Source organism: Oncorhynchus nerka, linkage group LG19 (assembly GCF_034236695.1).
Source record: "Oncorhynchus nerka isolate Pitt River linkage group LG19, Oner_Uvic_2.0, whole genome shotgun sequence".
In the NCBI taxonomy this organism is placed as follows: Eukaryota; Metazoa; Chordata; class Actinopteri; order Salmoniformes; family Salmonidae; genus Oncorhynchus; species Oncorhynchus nerka.
In genome coordinates, this window is record NC_088414.1 from 37,566,207 (window position 1) to 37,577,438 (window position 11,232).

At 44.7% G+C, this 11,232-nt stretch overlaps 1 protein-coding gene across 1 annotated transcript; it reads right to left on the reverse strand.

The window, feature by feature from the left end:
• Nucleotides 1-1,163: 1,163 nt before the first annotated feature.
• LOC115147083 (claudin-4-like) lies at nucleotides 1,164-9,117 on the reverse strand. Its single transcript, XM_029689077.2, has one exon. The coding sequence runs from the start codon at nucleotides 4,247-4,249 to the stop codon at nucleotides 3,218-3,220; it is 1,032 nt and encodes a 343-aa protein (XP_029544937.1). The 5' UTR covers nucleotides 4,250-9,117; the 3' UTR covers nucleotides 1,164-3,217.
• Nucleotides 9,118-11,232: the final 2,115 nt, after the last annotated feature.

The window sequence follows — 11,232 nt, forward strand, 5'->3', positions numbered from 1 at the left end:
TCATCTGAGATTCCCAAAGATTGGAAAGCAGCTGCGGTCATCCCCCTCTTCAAAGGGGGGGACACTCTTGACCCAAACTGCTACAGACCTATATCTATCCTACCATGCCTTTCTAAGGTCTTCGAAAGCCAAGTCAACAAACAGATTACCGACCATTTCGAATCTCACCATACCTTCTCTGCTATGCAATCTGGTTTCAGAGCTGGTCATGGGTGCACCTCAGCCACGCTCAAGGTCCTAAACGATATCTTAACCGCCATCGATAAGAAACATTACTGTGCAGCCGTATTCATTGATCTGGCCAAGGCTTTCGACTCTGTCAACCACCGCATCCTCATCGGCAGACTCGACAGCCTTGGTTTCTCAAATGATTGCCTCGCCTGGTTCACCAACTACTTCTCTGATAGAGTTCAGTGTGTCAAATCGGAGGGTCTGCTGTCCGGACCTCTGGCAGTCTCTATGGGGGTGCCACAGGGTTCAATTCTTGGACCGACTCTCTTCTCTGTATACATCAATGAGGTCGCTCTTGCTGCTGGTGAGTCTCTGATCCACCTCTACGCAGACGACACCATTCTGTATACTTCCGGCCCTTCTTTGGACACTGTGTTAACAACCCTCCAGGCAAGCTTCAATGCCATACAACTCTCCTTCCGTGGCCTCCAATTGCTCTTAAATACAAGTAAAACTAAATGCATGCTCTTCAACCGATCGCTACCTGCACCTACCCGCCTGTCCAACATCACTACTCTGGACGGCTCTGACTTAGAATACGTGGACAACTACAAATACTTAGGTGTCTGGTTAGACTGTAAACTCTCCTTCCAGACCCATATCAAACATCTCCAATCCAAAGTTAAATCTAGAATTGGCTTCCTATTTCGCAACAAAGCATCCTTCACTCATGCTGCCAAACATACCCTTGTAAAATTGACCATCCTACCAATCCTCGACTTTGGCGATGTCATTTACAAAATAGCCTCCAATACCCTACTCAACAAATTGGATGCAGTCTATCACAGTGCTATCCGTTTTGTCACCAAAGCCCCATATACTACCCACCATTGCGACCTGTACGCTCTCGTTGGCTGGCCCTCGCTTCATACTCGTCGCCAAACCCACTGGCTCCATGTCATCTACAAGACCCTGCTAGGTAAAGTCCCCCTTATCTCAGCTCGCTGGTCACCATAGCATCTCCCACCTGTAGCACACGCTCCAGCAGGTATATCTCTCTAGTCACCCCCAAAACCAATTCTTTCTTTGGCCGCCTCTCCTTCCAGTTCTCTGCTGCCAATGACTGGAACGAACTACAAAAATCTCTTAAATTGGAAACACTTATCTCCCTCACTAGCTTTAAGCACCAACTGTCATAGCATCTTACAGATTACTGCACCTGTACATAGCCCACCTATAATTTAGCCCAAACAACTACCTCTTTCCCAACTGTATTTAATTAATTTATTTATTTTGCTCCTTTGCACCCCATTATTTTTATTTCTACTTTGCACATTCTTCCATTGCAAAACTACCATTCCAGTGTTTTACTTGCTATATTGTATTTACTTTGCCACCATGGCCTTTTTTGCCTTTACCTCCCTTCTCACCTAATTTGCTCACATTGTATATAGACTTGTTTTTTTTTTTTTTTTTTTTTTTTTTTTTTTTTGCTTTATTATTGACTGTATGTTAGTTTTACTCCATGTGTAACTCTGTGTTGTTGTATGTGTCGAACTGCTTTGCTTTATCTTGGCCAGGTCGCAATTGTAAATGAGAACTTGTTCTCAACTTGCTTACCTGGTTAAATAAAGGTGAAATAAATAAATAAATAAAAAACATGGAACACATGGAAACACATGGAAACGTGGAAACACATGGAAACGTGGAAACACATGGAACACATGGAAACACATGGAAACGTGGAAACACATGGAAACGTGGAAACACATGGAAACACATGGAAACGTGGAAACACATGGAAACGTGGAAACACATGGAACACATGGAACACATGGAAACACATGGAAACGTGGAAACATCATTCTTTGGGGATGCTTTTCTGCAAAGGGGACAGGGCGACTGCACCGTATTGAGGGGAGGATGGATAGGGCCATGTATCGCGAGATCTTGGCCAACAACCTCCTTCCCTCAGTAAGAGCATTGAAGATGGGTCGTGGCTGGGTCTTCCAGCATGACAACGACCCGAAACACACAGCCAGGGCAACTAAGGAGTGGCTCCGTAAGAAGCATCTCAAGGTCCTGGAGTGGCCTAGCCAGTCTCCAGACCTGAACCCACTAGAAAATCTTTGGAGGGAGCTGAAAGTGCGTATTGCCCAGCGACAGCCCCGAAACCTGAAGGATCTGGAGAAGGTCTGTATGGAGGAGTGGGCCAAAATCCCTGCTCTGCTGCAGTGTGTGTAAACCTGGTCAAGAACTACAGGAAACGTATGATCTTTGTAATTGCTAACAAAGGTTTCTGTACCAAATATTAAGTTCTGCTTTTCTGATATATCAAATACCTATGTCATGCAATAAAATGCAATTTAATTAAAGATCATAAATGTGATTTTCTGGATTTTTGTTTTAGATTCCGTCTCTCACAGTTGAAGTGTACCTATGATAAAAATTACAGACCTCTACATGCTTTGAAAGTAGGAAAACCTGCAAAATCAGCAGTGTATCAAATACTTGTTCTCCCCACTGTATATGTTTCAGTCAGAAGGTCCCAGTCACTGACTGTAGGATTGTGGTTAACGTGGTGAGCATAAAAAGGAAATGCACAGCAGCAACCAGGAAATGCTTTGTAGTCAGATACAGTTTTTTTTATTTGAACATCTTTAACAGCATTAAACAATCAACTTTTTATTCAAATCTAATCTAAATATAAATGTATTATACTTAAATTCATCCAATTTTAAAGAAACAGAAAGAGAAGTATCAATACGAGTATAGGAAATCAGAGAAGAAACAGTGAGAATACGTCCCTTCATTGCAGTCTCCTCAGGAACTTCTCCTCACAGTCTAAATTAATTTTATATATGAACACAATATGTCAAAAAAGTCCTCTTTGACTGGTTAAAGACAAGGTGGAACACCTAATCTGATCCCTTCCAATATTCTAACACCGAACAGAAGGGATAGAGAAGATTTTTCATAATATAATCAGAATGATTGGATCCCTATGGTTTTTAAAACAAGAAAGTACAGCTTCTGGACAGAGATGTTAGTGGGAGATTGATTTAGTTGTCGAGTCTGGCTTCTTCTTCAAGGTGCTGCAGCAGAGTATGGTTCCTCCTATCAGGAGCATGGAGGCGGCCCATCTACTGTGTTCAGCAAAAGATATCAAAAGCCCCCTCCAGTATTCTGGAAGGTTATGTGTCAAGTAATAGTTCAAGAAGACAGTGGTGTATTGCAGGATACCAGCCAGGATGAAGAATATTCCAACAATGAACCTGGCCTTGACCCTTGTCCTGTTACTCTTGATGCAGTTACAGCACCTGGTCCCAAAGATGGACCCCATCACTCCTAGAGCTCCCAGGATGGAGGAGATGGAGGTTGTCATCATAACCATCCATATGTCCCTATAGGGGGGCACAGGATAAAAACGGAATGGGAGCAATATAGAGAGAGCACAGGACACTAGGGAGACTATCCATCCAAAGATTCCCATCATCCATCCAAACACTCCCACATTGATGCACAGTATGAACCCTCCAATGAGGAGCAGGGCGGCCGCCACCCAGCCAAAGTACAGCGAGTTCCCCAACTCAAAGTTTCCTTTGGACTGTATGAAGTAGTCGACGGTTATTGTTACCATGAATAAAGTGATGAGGATGAGAATTCCGGCCAGGATGAAAAAAATTCCAGCGATAATTATCAACTTAGTCTGAGACGTTTCATCTTTGATGCAGTTGGTGCACTTGGCTCCGACCATGGAGATTGTGACCCCCAGAACCCCCAGGATGATGGCAGTGGGGAACATGGCTCTGGCAGGGTCCCACATGGACATGGAGTTGAACACCTCACACTGTGTCTGTCCCGTGCCTTGGGCCACACAGCTCATCCACAGGCCATACGTTACCACCTCTGTGGTGGTAACATTAGCCTCTATGATGGTTATCTCTATCCAGGTGGGGAGAGCACAGACCACGATGGTAAGTATTAATCCTATGACTCCCAGGGCGATGCCCACGACCTCCACGGTAAACACGAAATCCATTCCCATCAAAATGCTGTCTCCCTGACTGCGTCTCATTCAGCAAATGTGTTTACTCAAGTTCGTTGCTGACTCCTGTAAGAATGCGGCGCTGTTCCACTCAGACGACCTCTATCACTGTTCAATGCTGTGATGTCACTTAAATATGTTGTCATGGAAACGTAAATCCTATTAATACAAATGTGGGGCAGGATGTGGCAGCGACCCGAATAGGTAAAAAAAACTCTACTCAGTTCAAACTCATAAAACAGCATTGTGTAACAATATGGAATGTTGAGATCCAACCCAGAATAAACCAATTAATACCAAATAGGGATAATTATAATAACTATACAACAATGTTGTTGTGATGTGATGAAAATGAAAGTTTCCCAATCTGAGTTTTGGCTGAAGAGGTATTAAAACCTGTTTTAGTCTTCCCTCAACCCAATCCTAACCTTAACCTTTAGTGGGGAAAATGCTAAACTGACCCATGATCAGCAACTTGGGGCAACTTTACCCGACACCCCAAAGCCTGTTCTGAGGGGCAATGATAAAGGGACTGGGCCTAACAGTACACATCAATAGATTGAAACTACATGCTGAAAAACGCTTGACTGTGAAGTAAACAATTGTGAGTTTGGATTTATGGACTGAAAGGAACTATACAATTGACTAAATACACTGTGGCAGACCAGGGGTTTGGTCAAGACTTTTACACAGATCAGACATGGACAGAGTATTATTAGCTCAGTTTCAAGGGTCTTTATTAAATAATAAATCCAAAGAAAAGGATAGGTTTCCCCATGAAACCCTCTCCGGGATACCGTCTTTTGGGCTTCTTTTGCTGTATCCTGTCGGGCACATAAACTAAAACTCCCTCGTGTTAGCTCGGGCACCGTCTCCAACTACACGGAAGTCACCTTACTTCCCCACCTTACTTCACCAACTCCCCAATCAGCCCCAATTAGTCCTGGGCGGAGAGACCGTTGAGACCTGGCATGTCCAGCAGATGGAGCCATCGGCTCGTGATGTATACTCCGTCTGTCACCGGGCCTCGACGAGTCTCCCCCTGGTGGATGATCTGCTGTAGGCCACAAGACTAATGATAACAGTTTCATAGATAAGGCTTGAAATAATTCTACATTATGATATATGTTTCAGATCAAATCAGTCGAATGAAGCCCAGCAACTGGACGCAAACCATAGTTTGCAGTGCATCAGTACCACTGTCATGGAGGACGTAAACTCAAGCACCGAAGTAACAACTGAGGTTGAACCAACAACAGGAGTGGAACTCACCCAGCCTCCCAGACCTGCAGTCGAGAGGAGACTACCAGGGCACAGACCGTATGTGAAGTGGCCTGGCGCCAGTGACAAGAAGTTGATGAAACAGTGAATACTGACCTTACCTTGACCCTCGAGATCTTCGCGGCACAGTGGAGAAGAAGGACACCATCACAACCCTGGTGAAGTCGTACTTCCAGGATCTGCAGTTCTGCTTCACCACCTCAGAGTTCACCACCTCATGGCAGTGCCTGAATGTAGGTATAATGGCGAGATGTACCATTTCTCCGTTGGCATTCATAATGGCAATGGAGGTTATCATCAGATCCTCAAAATGGGTTGCTGGTGGACAGCGAGTCGACTCTGGTTTCCGCCTCCCTCCACTCAGAACATGGACGACATTACAAAATTGACCACCACTGTCCCATGCACCAGGAGACTGCTCAGAAAACTCGAGGAGAACATCAGCTGGGCCCGTATGAAGATTAAACCATCCAAGTCACGCAACATCTCGAATGTGAAGGGAGTACTCTCTGCCCTGAAATTCTTCATCGGATATGACCAAATCCCAACAGTGTCTGAGCAGCCGGTAAAAAGCCTTGGAAGGTGGTATGATGCAAGCCTGAAGGACAAAGCCCAGGTGCAACAGCAACGCAAAGACATCAGTAGTAGCCTACAGTCGATCGACAACACCCAGCTACCTGGAAAGTTAAAGGCCTGGTGTCTGCAGTTTGGTCTCTTAGCCACCCCCAAAGAGGAGTCACAGGCTACTTAAAGAAGTGGCTCGGAGTTCCACGATGCCTTACCACCATAGGCCTCTATGGAGATGGTGTCCTCAAGCTGCCCCTCACCAGTCTAACAGAGGAATTCAAGTGTGCAAAAACCAGGCTCCAGATGACACTGAATGAATCTCGAGACCCAGTGGTGAGCAACAACGCGCCGACCTTGGCAACTGGGCGCAAATGGAGGCAACAGCAGCCCTCATACATGCTGACATTGTGGGTCATGTTCAGCAAGGGAGAGGAGGCCTTGGGCTAACTAGCCGTGCTGCTTGAAGTAAGGCCACTCCACCAGAGCGGCGGAAGATGGTAGTGCAGGAAGTACGCCATCAGGAGGAGGCTGCAAGGTGGGCCAAGGCAGTCTCTCTTGCCAAACAGGGACAGTGGACTCGATGGGACAGTGTGGAGAAGAGGAAGATCAGCTGGAAGGATCTGTGGCCATGGAAGCGAGGCGGTTGAGCTTTTCCATCAGAGCAACATATGACGTCCTTCCAACACCAGTTAATCTTCACCAATGGTATGGTGAAGATCTGGACTGTGCCCTCTGTTCCATGCCAGCCAACCTCAGGCACATTCTCACAGGGTGTAAAACAAGCCTCACCCAAGGACGCTACACTTGGCGTCACAACCAAGTCCTTAAAAACCTTGCGTCCGCCCTGGAGGACAAGCGAGCTGCCACCAACTCCCTACCACCCCCAGCAGCATCACACCCCTTACGGAAGATCTTTGTCCGCGAAGGGGCTAAACCACCGAAGAGCGGCTCTACACCATTAGAGCGAGACCAGCTGCGCTTGGCCCACGACTGGAAAATGCTAGCTGACATTGGCCGGCAACTTGTGTTTCCTCCGGAGATCGCAACCACCACTCTAAGACCTGACATGGTGCTCTGGTCCCGTTCGCTCAAGAAGGTCTTCATCATTGAGCTCACAGTACCCTGGGAGGACTCAGTTGATGAGGCTTATGAGCGAAAACATCTGCGCTATGCCGATCTAGCTGCCAAAGCACGGCATCATGACTGGAACACAGAAGTCCGACCAGTGGAGGTGGGCTGCAGAGGTTTTGTGACAACATCTACAACCAGACTGCTTAGAGACCTGGGAATTAAATTCACACAGGACACCGGATAAGACTCCCATTCGGAGTCAGTGTCACTATGAAAGAAAATGTTCAGTTAGAATAGTTTCATATATGAGCCCTGTATCAACAGGTATAATAAACAGATATATATATAGAAAGTACAGGGAACATAAGGTTGAAAATATTATTATGACCTGCTAGATCTACTGTCTCTTATATTATGACATTTCAGCTAAATCTACTGTCTCTATTATATTATGACAGACCAGCTTGATCTACTGTCTTTATTATATTACAACAGACCAGCTGTATCTACTGTCTCCATTTCACTTTGGCCATTGTTGTGGGCCTGCCCTCCCCTCAACAGCCTCAAATAGGCTATTTCACATTTCATGACATTACATGTTTATATGTTGCTTCTAAAATTTAAAAAAAATCACAAATAATATTTTATATTATTAATTTCAAACAAGGGCATTAGCATGATAAGAACTTACCAGTCCAAAACGATGTCCTCTCCCGTTCAAAAAATATTCCTCCACAATCGCTAAATGAATCGTCCTACAACAATCTCTGTTTCACCTTCCCAATCAATTTATTCTGAAATTGTGTGTACAGCTGTATATCTAGACTTAGATTTAGCTTTCCCTGACTTAGTCGCCATAATGATTGTTATATAAACAGCTGAATCTGCGCGTTTACCAAACAATGCAGTGCGTAATATGTGTTTCTCCTTCAGGTATGAAACTTCAATAGCGAATCACTCACTTTACGCTGGAGCTTACTACATGGGTTGGTCTTGCAACACATAAACATGGCGTATTGCCGTTTACCTCAGCTCATTGGCTATCTACCCAGCTAGATTTCAAGATGATCAGTGGTCATTGGGTTAAAAGACAGTCAATCAACGAAACAGCGGGCAAATCATTGGTGCACAATGATGTCATGACTTGTTGTCTTCAAATCGGTTTCTTTCAGTCAATATGTCCCGCGAAATGGCCCATCAGGTTTGATTGTGTTACAAACAAACCAGTTGATTGCAGTGAAACCAAACATGACTGGAAAAGTCACGTTCTGTGTGGGTTATTTACCTGGAATGTGTCATCGAAAATGGAATGAGACGGAATTCACGACACAAGCGGTTCACAAAATGTTTCGTGTTAGGCTATAAAAACGGATTTTATCAAACAAAAGATCATTCATTGTGTAACAATGAGCATTGGAATTGCAAACAGACGAAGATCGTCAAAGGTAAAAATGTATTTTAATGCAGTTTGTGATTATGTTACGCCTGTGCTGGTTAAAAGTGTTGTTTTTTATGGGGCTCTATGCTCAGATAATCGCATCGTATTCTTTCGCAGTAAATCATTTTTTAAATCTCACAACGCAGTTGGATTAGCAAGATTCTAGGCTTTCGATACATGTGAGACACTTGTATTTTCATGAATGTTTAATATGACTATTTATGTAGCGATCACCGTATGCTGGTGGAATTTCAGCCCGCTAGCGGGTTCTGTGCGCAGAGAGGTTAAGAGTTTATTCAGAAGATAACAGATCTATAAACATTATTTCGTGGTGCTCCGACTTTCTAGTTAATTACATTTACCTGATTAGCTTAACCTGTTGCTTCTACTCGGGACGCTTGCGTCCCAACTAGAGCTCTGGAAATGCAAATGCGCTACGCTAAATGCTAATAGTATTTAGTTAAAACTCAAAAGTTCATTAAAATACACATGCAGGGTATCGAATTAAAGCTACACTCGTTGTGAATCCAGGCAACAAGTCAGATTTTTAAAATGCTTTTCGGCGAAAGCATGAGAAGCTATTATCTGATAGCATGCAACACCCCAAAAGACCCACAGGGGACGTAAACAAAATAATTAGCATTTCGGCATTACACAAACCGCACAATAAAATAGAAAACATTCATTACCTTTCACCATCTTCTTTGTTGGCACTCCTAGATGTCCCATAAACACTATTTGGGTCTTTATTTCGATTAAATCGGTCCATATAAAGCCTAGATATCGTTATATGTAGACTGTGTGATAAACGAAAAAAACATTGTTTCAAAACGTAACGTCATTTTTTAAAATTCAAAAAGTCGACGATAAACTTTCACAAAACACTTCGAAATACGTTTGTAATGCAACTTTAGGTATTAGTAAACATTAATAAGCGATAAAATTCATCAGGAGGCGATGTAAAGATCATTAGCTGTCCGTCTGGAAAAATGTCCGGCTAGAAACTCAACGAAAATATCCGGTCCTAGACCGGAGGAGATACGGTGTCCTGTATGTGTTTGACCAAGAAAAATCTCGAAGGGAAATGACAAGACTCTAGACACCGTGTGGAAGCTGTAGGTACTGCAACCTCAGTCAATTAATTGTGGTTCACGTTTATCAATGGGTTCAAGTAGCGCATGGATATATTTTCCCATTTTCAGTGATCAGTTTTTCCTGTGCTTTTCGATGTAAATGCCGTTCTGGTAAAGCCACAGCAGTGATTTAACCAGTTTTTTAAACGTCTGGGTGTTTTCTATCCACACAGACTAAGCAAATGCATATACTATATTCCTGGCATGAGTAGCAGGGCGCTGAAATGTTGCGCGATTTTTAACAGAATGTTCAAAAAAGTAGAGGGTCGACTTAAGAGGTTAATCGGGGAATATTAATTACAGAGAAATTATTTTACAGAATAGCATGTCATATCACTTAATCCGGCATAGCCAAAGACACGACAATAGAGAAAAAGTAGAGTCGCAATTCAATGGCTCAGACACGAGAGGAATGTGGCAGGGTCTACAGTCAATCATGGAGTACAAAAAGAAAACCAGCCCCGTCGCGGACCCCATTGTCTTGCTCACAGACAAACTAAACAACTTCTTTGCTCACTTTGAGGACAATACAGTTCCACCGACACGGCCCGCTACTAAAACCTGCGGTCTCTCCTTCACCGCAGCCAACGTGAGTAAAACATTTAAACGTGTTAACCCTCACAAGGCTGCCGGCCCGATGGCATCCCTAGCTGCGTCCTCAGAGCATGCGCAGACCAGCTGGCTGGAGTGTTTATGGACATATTCAATCAATCCCTATCACAGTCTGCTGTTCCCACATGCGTCAAGAGGGCCACCATTGTTCCTGTTCCCAAGAAAGCTAAGGTAACTGAGCTAAATGACTATCACCCCGTAGCATTTCCATCATCATGAAGTGCTTTGAGAGACTAGTCAAGGATCATATCACCTCCACCCTACCTGACACCCTAGACCCACCCACTCCACACCTGACACCCTAGACCCACTTTGCTTACCGCTCCAATAGGTCCACCCCTAGACCCACCCACTCCACACCTGACACCCTAGACCCACTTTGCTTACCGCCCCAATAGGTCTCGACCCTGCCCTGTGCAACTGGGTCCTGGACTTTCTGAAGGGTGGTGGTGAGGGAAGAAACAACATCTCCACCCCGCTGATCCTCAACACTGGGGCCCCACAAGGGTGCGTTCTCTGCCCTCTCCTATACTCCCTGTTCACCCATGACTGCGTGGCCATGCACGCATCCAACTCAATCATCAAGTTTGCAGACGACACAACAGTGGTAGGCTTGATTACCAAACACGACGAGACGGCCTACAGGGAGGACGTGAGGGCCCTCGGAGTGTGGTGTCAGGAAAACAACCTCACACTCAACGTCAACAAAATAATGGAGATGATCGTGGACTTCAGGAAACAGCAGAGGGAACACCCCCCCATCCACATCAACGGGACAGTAGTGGAGAAGGTTGACAGTTTTAAGTTCATCGGCGTACACATCACAGACAAACTGAAATGGTCCACCCACACAGACAGCGTAGTGAAGAAGGCGCAGCAGTGCCTCTTCAACCTCAGGAGGCTGAAAACAT